The 19496-nt window shown below is 28.7% G+C and overlaps 1 protein-coding gene across 1 annotated transcript; it reads left to right on the top strand.

Moving 5' to 3' along the window:
- Nucleotides 1–16940: 16940 nt before the first annotated feature.
- On the top strand, nucleotides 16941–18986 carry LOC112288320 (pathogen-related protein). Its single transcript, XM_024532416.3, has 4 exons — nucleotides 16941–17268; nucleotides 17663–17795; nucleotides 17922–18223; nucleotides 18418–18986. The coding sequence occupies exons 1-4, from the start codon at nucleotides 17065–17067 to the stop codon at nucleotides 18571–18573; spliced, it is 795 nt and encodes a 264-aa protein (XP_024388184.1). The 5' UTR covers nucleotides 16941–17064; the 3' UTR covers nucleotides 18574–18986.
- The last annotated feature ends 510 nt before the right edge of the window (nucleotides 18987–19496 follow it).

The raw sequence follows: 19496 nt of genomic DNA, 5'->3' as shown, positions 1-19496 counted from the left end.
GAACTCAATGAAAGAAAATAAAAAAACAAGATTCTTTCAAAGAAATATGATAAAATAGAAATAAAAAAATATGTATATTAAAAAAGAAAGTGAAATGGCTATTACCAAAAGACAAGGAAACCAAAGACTCTTAAAACTACATTAGAAGTAAGAAAGAAATTAATAATAGTAAAGAATGCTTCACTCTTATCTCTATATATACTATCTACTTAGGATCTATGTGGCAATGTTCTATAGGACCTCCAAAAATGTATTGAATTTGTATGATACGTATCTTAATTTATAATGTAATTTTTCTATATAAGCACGACATAATTAACTTATTCTACAAGCTACCAATACATGTAATATGCAGTTTGTTTGTTGATCAAGTTTTTAATCCTCAATCAAGTACAAACACATGTAAAGTCAAAACAATATCTAGAAAGCTTTTAGAAAGCTTTTTTTAGAAGATATTATAAAATTAATCTATTTATACTTCTATTTATTTATATTACATATGTAATAATTATAATAGATTTATATCCATGATATTATTTCTCCCTTCTAGAAACAAATTCTACAAGGAGTGGTGATGACATATTTAGAAAGTCTAAGATATAGTGAATTATTTTTGCCACATACTCTAATCTTTGTTCTCTTTCAAGGTAGTTGATAGGTCCTCTTAGCTATTGATAACATCCCATTCCACAGTAGAAAGACCACCCTATTATTTATTCATTGTTGAAATCTTTGTAATTTTCTTCAAGTAAAATATTTTTAATACCATCAAGAGTTGTTCTTACCTCGAATAAAATTACTAAACATTGAAAGTCTCTTCTCAGGATGTGATACTAAATGTGTTGTATCTTGCCATCTATTTAAGGAAGAGTATGTTGTTCTTGAAGGTCTTCATTTATATTACATTGTCTTGAAGGTTGTGATGATTACAATGTCTCATCTAGTAAATCAACAAATGATGACTCTTAAATTGAATCCGCTGGCTATTGATTTTCCATCTCTTTAATGCCATAATTATACAAAAATTACAAACAAAGATAGAAGAGAGAATGCAATCTTTTCTAAATTATGTATCTTTTATAAAAAAAATTTGCTATCTTTCATCTTCGTTTTGATAGATGTCGTTGATGAAAAGCTTTGACCTTCTTTGCTACATTTGTAAGATTTTTTGCTTGCTCCCATGTACGTTTGCTAATATCATATCCTTTCCAATAAATAAGATATTTCAATCTATGTAAGTGCTGCCTTAAGTCTAAGAATTCTTTTACCTCAAATTTTTAATTATTACTTACTTTTATAAGAGGCGCTAGTATTTGTCTTCTTTTTGAGATATTCATTGTCTTATATGGATTTAATAGAGACATGTCAAATATGAGATGGATTTTCATAGACTTTGATAGATATAATTGATAAGTGATTAGATTGACTTGTTCACAAATAAAAAATAGTCCAAATTTATAATAATTCAACTTGTTATAAGAATGAATAGTTTTAATATTATGATAAAATAATCATATTTTATCACTAAGGTGGAAATGAGATTGTTCTATATGATAAGCATCTGCGTTGCTCTTTTGTTGTTCTTAAGATTCTTTTAGTTGGACCTTTATTGTTGTATATAGCCCAAATAAATGATTTTTTTAAATCTTCTACCATAAGATTATTAACTCTTAAAAAGTCAAAAGTATCAAGTTGTAGATGATAAACATAATTAACAAAAAAAAATATTTATTTTATAGAAGAATATACCATATTATTATAAGCAAACTGAGTCAATGCACAAAGAATTGTCTAATCATCTTATTGGTAGTTGATGGTATACTTCAAATACTGCTCTAAAAATTGATTTATATGCTCTATTTATCAATCAATTTGAGGATGAAAAGCCAAAAATAGTTTTATATCTACTTTTAAAATCTTAAAAAGTATTTTTCAAAATCTTGATACAAACTAAGTTCTCCTATTTGATATAATATTCTTAGGCAATCCATAATAGTAATAGATGTTATCAAAGAAAAGCTTGTCTTTTTCTTCACTTGTAATAGCTTTTTTATATAATACAAATTATGCCATCTTAGTAAAATAATCTATTATCATGAATATAGAGTCATAAAAATCCGAGATTGAAAGATCTATGATAAAATCCATAGAAACAAAAGACCATAATTGTTCTGGAATGAGTAATGGTTAGAGAAGTCTATAGAGTCAATGACAAGGAGTTTTTGACCTTGAACAAATATTACATGACTAGACAAAGTCTTTCATTGTCTTCCACATTTTTGGCCACCAAAAATCTTTGAATATAAGTTCTAAAGTCTTATTTTATCTAAAACGTGTAGCCATTGGAAACTCATGACGTGCCTAAAGAATACATAAATGTGCTTTTTTTTTTTGGAATGTATAGGTGTCTTTTAAAATAGAATAGGTTGTTTTTGAACTTGAACTTAGAAGCATCATGAGATTTAAAAGAAGGATTCTAGATATTATGAATAAGAAGATTAAAAGACGTACTTGATTAAATTTACTTGATAAGGATTGAATCAACAATGAATGTTGATTTTATTGCTTTAAGATGAAAGTACTCTAGCTTCAAAAGAATTATTCTTTGTTGATCAAAAGATGCATTTCTTTCTTTTGGTACAAGATAAAAATATCTAAAAAGGGTGTTTGACAAATCTTATTGTTTTTCAAATTGATAAGTGATCTTATAATCAAATCTTGACAAAGACATGCTCCAATGGACTTAACAATGATTCAAAACTTATGTTGATATAAAATATTCAAGATTCTTGTGATCAGTATAAACAATAACTAGATTAAAAGTACTTTCTATATAATAGTGCTATTCTCGAAACAAATCCATAAGAAGTTCTTTGTTGTAAATCTCATAGTTAATCTTGACTATTAAAATTTGTTTTGAATGAAAAGCTATTGAATGAAGTTTATCATCTATTCTCATTTGTGAAATATGGCACCTAAAGTAAAGTTTGATGCATTTATTTCCATAAAAATTGACTTTAAAAATTCGATGGAATATGAAATTAATAAAAAAAATAAATGCTATCTTCAAAGCTTCAAATACTACTTCTACTTTTTGATTCTATTAAAAATTTTCTTTACAAGTCAAACATGTAAGTATAGCTGCAACTTAAGAGAAGTTCTTGATGAAGATTTCGTAATAGTTGGCAAATTCTAAAAAATATTGAACATCTCTTATCGTTTTTGAAATCTTTCAATCCATAATAATTTGAATTTTCTTAAGATCTATCATAAGTCTATCATTTGAAATGATTTATTTTAAGAAGTTGACTTGATTAATATAGAATATAAACTTTTCTATCTTGGCATAGAGTCTTATATCTCTTAGTTTTTGTAATACACAACAATTATGAAGTTCATATTCTCTTGTGTTCTTAGAATATATTAAGATGTTATCTAGGTAACAAATAACAAATTCATCTAAAAACTCTTGAAAAATATCATTCATTAAATATTAAAAAACTTTTGGTATATTTGTAAGTCCAAAAAGCATGATGTAGTATTTAAAATATCCATATCTTATTCAAAATGTAGACTTCTATTTATCTCCTTCTTAAATGCATAGTAGATTTTATGCTCTTCATAGATCTATTTTTGTATAAATCTTAGCTTGATTCAATTGATCAAGAAGTTTAGATATCAAATATAACAGGTACCTATTCTTGATGGTGATTTTGTTGAATCCTTGATAATTGATAGACATTTGTAATGATCCATCTTTTGTGTTCATAAATAAAATTAGAACTCTTCTTGGAGATTTGAAATAGTGTATGAAGTTCTTGGCCAAATTTTCTTTAATATACCTTGATTTTAGCCAATTTATTTTATGATAAATTATAAATTCATCCAAACGATGGTTGAGCTTCTTTTTAAAGTCTAATAGAGCAATCATAAAGATCATATTTTGGTAGAATATCTATAGTCTTCATTTCAAATACATCTTAAAAATCTTAATATTGACTTAAAATGCCACTTCAAGTCTTTCTACTATTAAAAACATGTTCAACATAAATGACTCAAGGTAATTTTTTTTTGTAATATGTAAAAAAGATCTTGCACCTATAATTATAGATTTAATTGTACTAGACTTATGAATTTCTACTTGATTAACTATACACTTAGTTATGCTTTCAAAAAAATCAAGACTACAAGAAATTTAATCTATTTTTGGATTATATATTTTGAGCCATGATAAATCTAAAATTATTTAATTAAAAAGAACTTTAATGATATCAAATATTACAAAGCTATTATGACCATTAGTTATTACTTCTATAAGAAAGGTTTCATGAATAACATTTCTTAAAGACAATAGACAAAAATTGAAGTCATACTACTTTCTTTGATAGTTGTACTTATTATTTTGTAGTTGCGTTATTTCTTTGGACAATGTTGAAGAATGTGCTTAGATTCTCTATAATACAAGTACAATCTTTCTTGAAAATGATAAATCTTTTCTTAAGTAGTAAAAAGTTTGAAATGTATCATATCAATTTACATGTCCTCTATTTTTGAATGTATGTATTGAAAAGACATTGGCATTATCATTGAATTATAGTAACATTGAGGTGCACTTGTATGACTCTTAAATTTAAATTCAAAAAGTCAATTTTCACACCTCACAACAAAGTCAATTGCTTGATTCAATGTTTGAAGATCAAGTAAATTGAGCATTAATATTTTTACTTCATATTATAATCCATAGAGAAATTGGTTAACAAGTGCAACATCATTCTACTTGATATCAATTATAAGTTGTCAAAATTATGAAGCATATAATTTATTGATTGATTGTCTTGTCACAAAATAGAGATTTTATTGGTTTTAATACAAATTGTATCATATTCTTCATATATGGATCAAAACTTTGCCAAAAAAAGCTTCTAAATTATCTAATATTCGATTTTGTTATTCAAGAAAAGATAAAAATCATGATAATACTAAATTTGAAAAGAGTGTATCAATGAATTTAACTTGCAATCCTAGAGTTGGATAGCTTTGAGATTGTAGTTCAATTATAAGTTATACTTGATTAATAAATATTCAAAAATTGAATCTTGTGCCATCTAACTTCTTAGACAATGCAGTCATTGATTCTTTAATATTGAAAGGATATTCCACCATAGGAAAAAAAACATGATTTGGTGTAGATATTGAAGGACTTCCAATCATTTCTATATCTTTGCTTCCTACTATTTTTATTGCTCTATGTGGTAGTAAATTGAATTGATGCATTGTAAGTATTAACTCTCTCAATTGCTCTTGTATTTGTGCTATTATATTTTTTTTTCAAAAAGCTTTGCTAAGATAACACTTAAAAAAAGAAATATGTCTAATATTACTCAAGAAAAATAGAAAAAATACTTGAAAATAAAAAAAAATTACTAAAAATAATATTAGTTTAAAAGAAAATAATCTGCAATTCCTAATACGTTCAAGTCTTAATGAAGAGAAAGAAGTAATCTACTCTTAATGAAAAAAAAGAAAAATCTTTGACATTATAAATGTATTCTTATCAATCTATTAAGGACAAGAACTTGATAAAAGTACATAAGTAAGTGAGATTCCCTCAAAAAAATATGACAAAATAGAAATCGAGAAGCATGTATATTAAATAGGAAATTTGAATGGTTATTGCCAAAAGACAAGTATGAGTTATTAAATTGACTCACTAGTTGTTTTAGAAAAAAAATATGTATTTGGAGTACTTAAAATCACAATATATGGTGAATAGTATAAAAATCTTTAGAAAAATAGAAAATTAGAATGTTAATTGTAGAAATGAAGTCTAGTAAGTCTTTAAAGTAATTATTTTAGTTTGTTTAGTATTTTTTTACTTATTATTGAATATTAAGGGTTATTAATTAAGGTCAATATTTATATTGGCCTTCTATCTATACATATTACTTATAAAAAAAACTATAAATGTTAGTTAGTAGTTAGAAGAAGCATGAGAAAGAATGTCATGTTTTTTTAATTATTTATATGGAAAGTAGAATTTATGATAGATTTAAATTTATTCTATTATTATAAAACTTGAAAGATAGGAAATTATAGCTTTAAACTGATATTAGTATTATAAAAATATTATATGAATTTTTAGAATTTATTAAGAATTTATTTAGAATTTCTTAGAAATTTTTAGCGTAATTTTTAAGACTTTGGTAAAAATAAGTTTTACTAATTTGGAAGCCATTATGAAGAATTAGAGCAAGATTTAAAGGCCATATAAATACTTGGGCTAATTGGATGTTTTTAAACACCATAAAGAAGTCAAAAGAGCAAAAATATTGGTTTTACTAGTAGAAAATAGGAGGATCAGCAGCTAGTGTAGTCCTTGTAAGAAAAGAGGTGCATAAGTCCTATGTAGGTTGTAGCACCTTAAAGGTAGTTAGGAAGATAAGACTAAGGCCTTGTGGCTTTTCTTAGAGATCCATATACACTACTTTTGAGCCTTAGTGAGACTCAAACTCTTGATCTCTTAAGTAAGTTTTTTTTTGAGGTAAAAATTATTTACTTAGTTTTTTATTTATTTACTTGATATTTTTTAACCTTCATAACTTATTCATAGTAAGTCGGATTTATATGTTTCTTATATCATTATATATATATATATATATATTTTCTTTTTATTAGATGAAAATTCAACAAACAGATTATGACTAGTTTTATAATATAAAATTATTTGATTGTACTTGTTTCATTTGTTTTTATGTTGTGCTTATTTTGTTCTTGTTCTTGCTACTTCCACTTTATACCACCAATTACAAGCAACTCTTAATTGAGGCCATCTTGTAATTTGGATTGAAGAGTGAATTTTACATTCACAACAAGGAAAATAGAGACTCTTGAAAGTAGATTAGAAAGAAGAAAGGAATTGACAAGAGTGAAGAAGGCTTCATTCTTGCCTTTATATATACTATCTATTTAGGATCTATATAGCAACATTCTAAAAGACCTCCAAAAATGTATTGACTTTGTATGACACGTATCTTAACTTGCAAGGTAATTTTTCTATATGGACACTATTTAGTTAGCTTGTTTTGCAAGTTATCAATACATGTGGCATGTGGTTAATTTATTGACCAAATTTCTAACCTATCAATCAACTATAAACATATGTAAAATCAAAACAATGTTTAGGTAGCTTCTAAGAAGCTTTTCTAGAAGATATTATGAAATTAATCTATTTTTATCTATTTCTATCTATTTATATTATCTAGGTAACAATTACATTAGATATATATCCACGACAATGATACTATAGTTTCTATATTGGAAGAACATGGATGCATGTTTTTTTCTAAATGGACCTACACAAATTGATAAGATATTTATTTATAATATTTTAGCGACTAAAGTTTGATTGATGTAAAAAATTGTTATATGTGTTGCATCATCAAGAATTTTTGCAATGCTACTTGAAAGAGGAAGAACCACCAAGTAAACTTAGCATGGTTAAAATTCTTAATAATTGAAAAAAAAGACTCTTTATTATAATCTAGTAAAATCTTAAAACTTGAGAAGAAATTATAGCAACATCTTTTCAATGTTTAATATTTTGGCCTCAAATAAAAATCTATACATTAAAAGAAAACATGAGGTTGAATTTAAAGCACTTCAAGCAGATATTGAGTTTGCTAATTAGCTTTTTTAGATATAGAATACACACACACACACACACACACACACATATATATATATATATATATATATATAGATGGTGGCACATTTGAATTTTTTATGATTGTATTATTATTGATTCATATTTTTTTTTTTTACTTTCCAAATTAAAAATAATACAAACTTATTGCTCAATAATATAGTTATGCTTCCTGATTATATGATTATTGATCAACAATTAATATCCTTAGTTGATATTATTTATCAAAGATTGGCATAAGATAATGTAGGAAATAATACCTTCTTTAGAGATGAATCATTTTATCTACATGAACTAATGATGTAGAGGATATTAATGAGAAGATTATAGCCATATTTTCTCAAAAAGAATAAGAATATCTAAGCATTGATGAAGTTGTTGTTAAAGATGGTGTAGACAATAATAATGTTTATCCAATCAAATTCATCAAGTTGCTTAATCTTTGTGGAATACCTAGATCAAGGCTTTCTCTTAGGATCAAGACTTTGGTGATATTACTAAGAAATATTGCTCCTCACTAAGGACTTTGCAATGGAATCCAATTGATAATTATACAACTAATGGATTGAGTTCTTAAAGCAAGAATTCTTGGAGAAAAAATTGTAAAAAACTTGTTGTTTATTCTGTGGATTATATTAACTTCTACAACAAAAGAAGTTCCATTCATTCTAAAGTAAAAGCAATTTTCAATCTATCTTGCATTTGCAATAACAATAATAAAATTCCAAGGACAATTGATAAAGCATATTGGTTTGGATCTACAACCTATTTTTTTTCTATGGTCAACTTTATGTAGCACTCTCTTGATGCACTTCTTTCTATTCTATCAAGATTCTTCTTTTTAAAAATGAAAATTTAAATTTCATGCTAAATATTATTTTTTTAGAATTTTTAATTAGATAAATATTAATAATTAATATTTAATATTTAATATTTTAATTAATTTATTTATTGACTTCAATACATCATTGAATGTCTTAACATACTTTTATGATTTTTTAATGTAATTTTATATTTTTTGTATTTTCACAAGTTGTTCCTTAAACAAAATTAACTCTTTTTTTTGCAAATTATCTTTGACAATATTATGGATTTACCTATCCTACTTTTTAGTTGAAAGCTCTATTGTATATTTTATTTCTTTCTATTTGTATTGTATTGTATTTGTGTTTGAAAAATATTCTTTGACTTACAAACATATTTTTCAAAAATAGCTTCATTCAAGTTACACTTTCCATAACAAGGACATAGATTCATCTAGTAAAATAGTAAATTGCTTAGAAATATAAAACATCAATTAACTTACTCATAAAGACATATAATACTCAAGTTTTTCTTTAGTAATATAAAATAAAATATTACCAAAAATAAAAAAAAACATAATAAAATTAATAAAAAATCTATATTCTTATTTTATTTTATTTTTATAAATAAGAAAAATAAATTTAATTGGCTAATAAAATTAAATATAATATATATATATATATATATCTATAAATTATTATCAGTTTTTTTTAAAAATAAACCACAAAATTTTATTTTTTATTTTTTTATAAACATTGAATTTGGTTTATTATAATATTTATATTAGAAGTATTAAAATTAGTTAATAAGTAAAATTAAACATTAAAAAGTATGAATTATTTAGTTAGAAGTTGTTATGAAATTGGTTTGAATTAGTAATTTATTTCTTGGTAATAATCTATTTTTATATGTATAGATATTTATTTTATATACTATAATATTTTATATAATTTTATAATATTTTTATACTATAATATTTCACTTATTATTTTAAAATTTTGAAGGTTTTTTATTTTTTATGTTTTGTTTTAGATTTAGATTAAAAATATAATGAAAAATAAAATTAAAAAATAAATTTTTGATGAAAAAAGGACAATAAAATAATAAACAAAAGAAAATAAAATAAGACAAATATGCTCTTGTTGCAAAATAAATATTTAAAAATAATAGCATTTTTTTAATAACTAAGTGATTGAAAACTCACATGTGCTTTGTATAATTTGACTCCATCAAAATATTTTTCTTGTTTGTTATTTTACAAGTTGATTACTAATTTTTTTTTTTTTTTTTTTTTTTTTTTGTATTTAAGACCAAAATCAGCTCGGTGGTGGATTTAGGTCCGTGGTAATGAAAATTACATCAACCTTTACAATACACAAAGGCATTACTTTACCACGTTCAGAACACTTACATAGCAGAAAATTCTTCACTCACTGTTACTGTTGTCTGATCTGCCTTGACTGTTGTTTTTTCTCTTGCATGATTAAATTGCTTTCCATCAAGTGTCAAGATTGTGGGATGCAATGCTACCAAAAATACTTACCACTTTGTACGACCCAAATGGGTGCACATTGACGCCCTTAATTGTGTGACGTTTCTGTGCCTAGTCCAGACAATATGATATCTAGATACCGAGCTGTGGTGTGTAACGACCTGACAAATGTTTAGGAAGTTGTGGTGGTTCTGTTGGCGGTGGATCGCCGATGCTGGCAGCAAAGGAGACGATTGTCACTGCTGCACAGATCACAACCCCACCTGTTGGCCAACCTTGTGTATAGAACAAGATACGCGGGAGTAACAGAATACGCAGGATGGTAGAGGTTTTTGAGCTGGGTAGACTTTGACTACGATCAACTACGATTGGTTTTGGGGGCAAAGGTGTTGTAGACTTCTACATTAGGTTCAATCGGCTTCATCTCAATTTTGGGTGAGCAGTTTTGAAACGCTTCTTCCTGGTTAATTTAGTAAGAATTTTCGATTTTTGTTGGTGTTGCAGTGTTTCTTGCTTTTGCGATCTCAGCGCTTGATTTGACAGTTGGTCGCATCGGTAGTCGTAGGTACGGTGTGTTTTCCTAACTCTCCTCTTCTGATTATCAGAGAGTGAACGTGAGTTCTGCCTCCGAATCCGTTGCAAAAGATGGTTTCGTGCTGTCAGTGCCCCTTTTATCCTACTTCGGAGTTGCTAAGCTTTTCGTTGCCTTCGTGGTTGCCTTCAGGGCTGAGTTTCTCAGTCCTGGGTACAATAATAAAGTGGACGATGGTGGTAAATTACTGCTGCTCCAGCCTGCCGCTCCAGTTGAAATGATTGTTGTCGATCTACAGAATGTTTTCGCTCATCTGACAAGGATTTTCGTAAGCTTGAATTGGTGCAGCATTGCTGTGCGAAGGAAGGAAGGTTTGCATAGGCTTAACAGTTGAGGGAGTGTGATGTGGCATTGCGGAGGAAGTGAATTGTTTGCTGAGTTTCGTGAGCTATGGAGGAGTGGAGGTAGGGCATGTGAAAACAACCAAGGCGTCTAGTGTATAATTTTTGAATAGTTGTTGAATACGTAAAGTACATTTGCAAACAATGTGTTATTATACAAGTTTGTGTATACAGTTCAAACAGATATTATGTTATGGTGTATTATAGATTCTTGTACAAATCATGATTTGGAGATGGTTTACATTGAACATTGATTTCATATAAAACTGATGATTTTTTATTACCAATATTTATAAAATTAAAATTATAAAACCATATGTAGTATTCAAAAACCAATCATAATTCAACCACTGCGTCGATCGTCAATCGTCGTCGTCGTCGTCGAAACTTTTCGACGGAACTTTCAGGAACGGTGGTCGGTGGAAGATCGTTTAAGTTCTTTCGTTTTTCTTTTTTTTTCTTTTTCTTTCTTTTTTTTTTCTTTTTTGCAATATTGGTTTTGTTGGGTGTCTTTAAAATTTGGGAATTTTTCGGTTTCTATATTGTGTAACATAATGTGGTTTTTAGGACTACTGTATTTGAAGTTTTTTTATTTTTTATGTAAACATATGTGACTTCATATTATATTTTATTGATATTTTTCTTAAATATTTATTATTTTTAATCATTTTTATCAAGTTGGATTTTTCTTGTGTATCTTGAGAAAATTATTCAATATTCATATATATATATATATATGTATATATATCTAGTTATATGATATATATATTTTGTAAAAAGAAGAGAACATATTCTTTTTAAAACGACACCAAAAGAATGATTCGGAATTTGTAACGATATTCATTTTTTTGAGACTTTGATGAAGAAAAGTTAAATTTTAACATCCTATTTGAAAAAATCAACAGGGTGTTATTGATAATCAAGAGTAATATTACTTGAAGGAAAAAAAATACCTTGTTTCATTCTTAAGATTGTATCTTTCAAGCTGCAAAGTTTGTTTAGAATCTTGTGAAAGGAAACGAGATATCTTTTTAAAGATATTTAATCATGATACAAATAAAAGTTGAATATTTTTTTGTATTATATGATTTGATTTAAAGCTTTGATCATTTCTAGAAATATCAATAACATCATCTAGGATAATAACATACGGTTTTGTGGAAGGAAATGGAATATGTTCGGATTTTACAGAAAATGTTGAAAAAACTTAATAGCCTTAGAACTCTTCAAAACAGTGTTGTGCAAGTAGAATCCTGCAGGAATGCGAACAGAATACCAGGAAAGCTTTTTCCAAGTGATTCAAGCGGAAGTGCATGGCCTATCCCTCCTCATCGGGGTAGTGTATCGAATGCCTGAGAAGTGCACAATTTACGGCATTGCCAAGAGTGTTTCAGTGGGTCATTCGATTGCTGATGCACTCGGAGAATGGCTTTTTTGGTGAAGAAGCATCATTCTCAAAAGTAAAAATATTATTACGAAGAATGTAGGAAAATTTCAAGTGAAAACCTCTTATCTCAAACGTTAATCTGATCTTGCCCTTGAAGAACTGTGTAGTCTGACATTTTTCATAGCTTATTAACAAAAACGTTTCAAGATTGCCTCACCTTGATTCATGAATGAGCAATTCTGCCGTTGTGCTCTGATGTTCAGCCATCAGGCTTTTCACGGCCTGACCTTGTTTCAGTACTTCAAACTCATATGCTTGGAACAGGATTAAAGATCCCCTGCACATCCATTGTATGTTATGACTTAGAACTGGGATAAAAAACCAAGGAGCTAACACAATCCCTTTTCATTGGTCATAAGTTTGATTGCGTTTCATGTTTTGTATTTACAAAGTTGTATTTTCAGATACAAGCATTTTATTCGGAGTTTACACTAAGCAAGAGTTTCTATGTAGACAATATGAAAACTAAAAGAATAGTTTATTTGGAGATGACTATAAGCTAAGAACATACTTAAAACAGTGACAAAAAAATGTTTTAAATTATTATTTTTTTATATCTTGTCTTATATTAAATTAAAATCTAAAAAAAATGATTTGAATTTAAAATGTAGAATATAACTAAACAAATATATAGTGCCATTACTATATTATATTCATAGAGTTTTATTTTTATAAGTTTTAATTATAGTCATTTATCTTAGATTGAAAATTAATAAAAGATACATAGATTAATACTCAATAAAGTAATAAATCATTATTGAAGTTTTCAAATATTTCTTAGTAGTTTGTATATGTTTATATATATATATATATATATATATATATATATTAGTATGATTATAGTAGTAATACACTGATAAAGCACACACTAAAACTACATATTTGATAGAATTTTCCAATATTATAAAGTCTGATGAAATTTCTTCTTTAAAATTGGAACTAAAAATAAGACTTTAAATTCCATTATTAAAAAAAATACAGTGCTCTTTGTTAAAGTTTTTACTTATTTGTTGCAAATTTTATAAAACATAGTATTTAGATAAGACCATAACTGATAGATTGCATTTTTTATTATCATTATTATTATTTTATATTTGAATTATTTTTTAAAATTTTACTATTAATAATTTATAGTAAATAGTATATAATAAATATTGATAAGTATTAAGATTAACCATTAAAAAATATTAAAAAATTAAAGTACTTAATATTTATTCATATTCAATTGTACAGCATTGTCTTACTACATAATTTTACCATGCATTAATTTGTTTTATCTAAATAAAGGTAAAAATATATGTAATTAATTATTTAAAATACTATTTTTTTCTATTTTCTTATTTATATAATTACATTATATATTGATAATACTACCTTCAAAATATTTTTGTAAGATTTTATTTTTTAAATAATACTGAAGTACACATTTTTATTTTATTTTTATACTATTCTAGTCATTATATAAGATAATTTTTATTAACTGTCTTAGTTTAATTTATAACTATCTTTTTTACCATGATTTACATGCAAGTTTTTACAAGTATTTTATATACAATCTTTATTAAAAGATTATGAAATAAGGTTATGTTTTTTTAAACTCTATGGAATTTGTGTCTTTAAATAAAAGAAAAGAAAATAAAAATCTTTTAGTTTTTTATTATTTAAATATGTAATATGATTTGTGTATATTTTTTAAGAACTATTATTTATTTTTTATAAAAATTGTAGGCTTAGCAATAAAGAATACAACATGTAATAAAGAATATTACATGTTATTAAAGACAAATGTTAAGAACTCAATCAAGAGTGCTATAGAACCTACTCTTGCATGCCAATCTAGAATTGCTATTACACAATTTCTTTAGCAATGATTGTTACATCATTCTTATTTTCAACTTAAGGTCAATTCTCCACCATGGTTTTGGATTTTAGTATCTAAAATTAAATATGACATTTGAGATTTAATTTTTGTAGTTTAAGATTAATATATATGATTAAGGATCAAAATTTAAAATTTAAATTTAAAATTTTATTTACTAAGATATAAAAATATGATTAATTGAGTTTTAAGATTATTATTTGCATATTGGGATTTCAAATTTATGGTTGAAATCAAAATTTTGTATTAAATATATTTTAATCTTATCAAAAAACTATTAGTTGTAGATAAATTATTTAATCAATATCTTAAGATTAGAATCAAAATCAAGGTTATTGTTTAGCATTCCAAAATTGATATTGTTAGGATTGAATTAAGATTTTAAAATTAATTCAAAATTTGAAGTAAAGGTCCTATATAGGTAGATGTCCTCAAAATTTTTATGAGAGTGTAAGACATTATTATGTTATCATATACTTTGTTTTAAATTATATTTTTACTAAATTTAAGCAAGTATTTTAGCTCTATCATTTATGTAATCCTACTTGATTTTATAATATGTTATGTTTAATTTTTTTATTTTTTAGTTCTATTTCTGATTAATAATTTATATAAAAGAATCAATTGTATTAGATGCACAAACAAAAAAAATATCATAATATAATTTTAAAAATCCAAAACATAAATTAAAAATATAAAAAAATTATATATATATATATATATTTATAAATTTAGTGTTATATATATATATATATATATATAGTCAAATCAGTAAATTATATATATTTTTCTGTTTATGTCAAATTGATTTCTATACATTTCACTTAAAGTCTAATTCTTCTTATTAGATTGCTTTTAAGGTAAAATATTATGAGTTTGCCATAGCTATTTTTAAATGCAATTTTAAAAAATTTTAAAATTATAATTAATGTTGGCCATTATTAAAACTTCACAGAAAAAAAATATATTTTTGAATTATTTTTTTTAAAAAAAATGGCCAAGTCAACCAAAAGATAAGTAATTAGATTGTTGTTGATGTCTTTTATTAATTCTTCTATTGAAGTAGAGATGATTCCCTTTGATACCAATATACACTTGCCATTATAAAAATTTTACCTTAATTATAAAAGTATTGTTGTTTTTTGTAAGTAGAAGAAGACAACTTTAGAAGATGGCTTCAGATAGAGCCTTTAAAATTTTTTGAAGCTATCCTTTAATGCCTCCAATTGAAACTTTCCATAAGTTATTTTTTATTTCCCTCTTATCTTCCTAGCAAGTTGAATCCCCCATTTGTTTTTTGCATGTCGTCTCTCATTGGCATACCAATACTTTGATGAACTATTAGCCTCATTATCCTACTTTAACAGCTCACATTGATAATATTGTTCATGTCACCTCAACAAATTGAACCTTTACTCATTTGACATGCCTTAATATAATTTAATTTAAAAAAAATATACATATTAAACATCCATTATCTGCTGTTTATTTCATTTCTTATACGATTTTTTTAAATATCCATATTTTAAAAAATTGAAAAAAATCTCTACAAAGAAAAGAAATTATATATATATATAGGAGACAAAGAAAATTAAAAATGTCTCTTCATCATCAAAGACAAAGGTACAAGTTGTTACATTCCACAATTATGTTGTCCTAGAAAGTAGTGTAGAAAAATCACTTTCATTATTTCATGGGGACTTGTTGGAAAGAAAGGATAGATTGCTCTGAAACTTTCTATCCAGTCATCCTGTCCTTCATTGCACACAATCAACAATGACAACAACAAGAGGAGAAAATAATAATAATAATAATAAATGATAATGAAATTACTTGGATGGATGTTAATGTTCACAAGGATGAATTTAGTAAACGAAAAATGTTGTTTATTACACAAGGCTTGCTCTTGAAAAGAAATCACTAAAAATTTAAGAATAAATACATTGTTCAATCCAAAAAGCTACAATGTATTTAAGAATAAATACATTGTTCAATCAAATAATCAATCGAACGAACGATGAGAAGAAGAAGGCGATTGTTTTTAGCGGCTGTGCCCAGTGAGCACGGCCAGTTGCAGAGGAAATCCGGATATGGCGTAATTTGAAGGAGTACAAGAGAATACACAAGCTAAGCTTTAATTCACTTAGTTACACCGAGAATAGAGTTGGTTTAAGTACTGTTTGAATAGTGATCACCGAGCTGGATCTAATCCAGGAGAACAGCAAGAGAGGTAAAAAGAACAGGGCAGCACAGACTCTACTAGGGTAAGTATAGCGCAAGTAATAATTTCGTTCACATTAATGAGCACTAGGGGTAACGAAGACTTGCAGCTTTCAATCACGAAAGTCGCAAGTGGGAGAGTAGGACCCAAATATAACCCTGCAACGATCTGTTCGACTCTGGATTCCTTCCCTACCTACTGCCCATGCAGATGTTGCAACTCCTTAGAATCACGGTGGGGCCTCCCATGATGTCGTTGCAAGGATGACACTGGCGTGCCTCCCCCGTACCGCTCCCTCCTCGCTCTACAAGTTTCTGGGTGCCGTCGTGGGGCCACCACCGGATGTAGTTAGTAAGTGTACGCAAATTACCCACCCTTAAGGCTGGCCCTGAACTGCACCAACTATCTCCTGAAAAATCTTTATAAATTTCTGCTCAAGGAGGCCCATTCAGTCCACACAAAGTTCTTGTTCCTGGGGAAGTGGAACATTTCGCACTCACCATCGTTCCAGTATTAGTTTGAAGTTCCAGTGTGTCTAATTGTGTGATACGAAAGCAATCAGGTGGCGAGGATCTGTAGAACCACCATGTCAAATCCAGGGGCGAGTGTTGCTGAGACAATCGTCAGTGAAGAGCATGGAATGGCGGAGGAGAGGGTTGTGGATCAAACTGCAGGTGATCGGTACCGCGATCATTTGTGTGGCGCGGGTGAGGAACGGACTGCTTGGAGACATGGGAGCGCTCCACAATACGATGTTGTGAACGCTCTGTTTGAGAAAGGGCGCACTCAAGTAAGCTCCGTCGTTACACTGGATAACTATGCACAGAATAATTCTCTCTGGCTGTATAAACAACATTTCAAGTCTCTTTGAGAAACGACTTATAAGTTGTGTAGGTTTCAAGTAAGCCGTTGACGAAGTTGAATTGCTTGACAGTACTATGATCGCATGACTGTCAGAAGAGCAAGCAATGCGTATATATATATATATATATATATATATATTCACACACACACACAGCTTCTCTTTCCATCGTTATAGGAATCTCAGTTCTCTGTTCTGTTCTAGATCGAATACCGGTGAAACGGACCAAAGAGCGATGCATAAGAAGTCGCAGATATTCTCAGCATTTTCTGTTCTGTGTGTGCTCAAATTTACGTTATTTTATCTCTTCTGTGATTGTCAGGTGTGGCCGAAAGGATCTCTTGAGGAAGTGGTGCAAAACCTGGTGAAGACTTGGGAGATGGAACTCTCTCACAAGATCAAAGTGAGCGACTTCAAGACTATTGACCAAGAGAAATTCCGCATCTCTGTAAACGGTGAGCTACTTAAATCTCCGCGAAGGATTACACAGAGAAGGTTGAAGTTATTTGTCACTTAGCTACCCTAGGTGCTGATGAAATGCAGCATGTTCCAACAAGAGTTACCGGGAATGTCATTGACAGGAGGCCCCAAGCTTTCTGCTGCCGAAACTCTACAAGTGGGCAGCTACAATGCTCTGCTGGCCACGAGTAGTGTCAACGGAGACGACGCGACGTACCAGGCTTCGAAGGAGACTTTTGAATCGTCACACGACATTTTCCGCACGGCGTTTCCAGGGGGGTTCGCATGGGAAGTCCAAGCTGTATACTCTCCTCCTCCGGTGGTGGTCATGAAATTCAGACATTGGGGAGTCATGGAGGGGCCTTTCAAAGGCCATGCTCCCACTGGCGCCGTGGTCGATTCAATAGGCATCTGTGTGGCTAAGGTATGCCCTACAGCACTTAACACTGATCGGCTTCCCCACCTTAGATCTCATGAGCTTCCACTGACAAACTCCTTTGCGCTTTGAACGTCACCTACTTCCTCTTCAAGTGAAAACTGCCGTCAAATCCGTATAATTCGGAGAAAAAGCTGCATTTGAATCAACACTCAACTTGTCTCTCACAATGATCCCCACAGGTAGACGAGAACCTGAAAATAGTGGAGCTCGAGGTGTACTACGACAGTGCAGCATTTCTCGGTGGCCTTACAAAAGGACCGAAAGCAGAGAGCTATACAGTGTACCAGAAGGGTACAGAGGGTTGTCCATACCTCAATCATGGCCGTCTCGAATAACATAACCAACATCTGTCAACCATGGTTCCCATCACTGCTGATATCTGACCGCATGATCGATGCAAGCCTGACGCCATCTCCTCTCGTCGAGGCACAGGACTGAAGCTTGTGAACTTGGTAGACCCGCCGCACCGACTCTAGGATGGCCTAGCTTCAGTAGCTACTGATACCCGGATGGGAACAACGGAGTGCGTGCCCCGTTTCCACATCCGGGTATAATAATGGACCACTCACTGGGTGAAGTTATCTGGCAAGCGGATCCAGACCAAAAGGGAGGTAGCAGAGGCATATTTAGACTTTTCCTGTCAAATTGAATGCTTCTGCTGGATTTCTTCTTGTTCATCTTGTCAGAACCATAATTGATTCAATGGAAGGAACTCCGTTTCTTTGATGGTGTTCTGGGGTTTTCATCATATTTAAGTATCAAAGTGTTTGATTCATTTATTTAATGATAAAGATCAAATTCAACTATTTTTTGATAAGATTTTTATTAAGTTTGTTACTAAGCTGATGATTAAGAATCAAATTGGAGATTGACGACCAGTCACAAGGAAAGCACCTACAGATATTTTGGTTGTCAACGTGCAATTTTGATTTATTTATTTATTCTTTGTGTTTTTCTAGGATGGATGTAAAAAAGTATATCTTTTCTTGTAGGCTTTGCTTGGGTTGGGGTTATTGTAATGAAGTTTGGTCTTGAGATTTATAAAACATGAAAATCGAACTGTAGGTTCTTTTGAACAAATAGATAATATAAAGTGGAAGCCACAAGAAGAAGGAGAAGCAGAAGGAAATAAAAACCAAAAATCACGATTGTGATAGTTGAACTAAGAATAGAGAATCGTTTTTGAAATAAAATATTGTAAGGAGAATTATTCAATATGCATTAGGTTTAAGATGACAAAGGAATGCAAACTGATTTT

This window comes from Physcomitrium patens, chromosome 11, assembly GCF_059467195.1.
Source record: "Physcomitrium patens ecotype Gransden chromosome 11, ASM5946719v1, whole genome shotgun sequence".
NCBI lineage: Eukaryota > Viridiplantae > Streptophyta > Bryopsida > Funariales > Funariaceae > Physcomitrium > Physcomitrium patens.
Note: the sequence above shows the minus strand (reverse complement) of the source record. Positions and strands in the feature narration are given on the sequence as shown.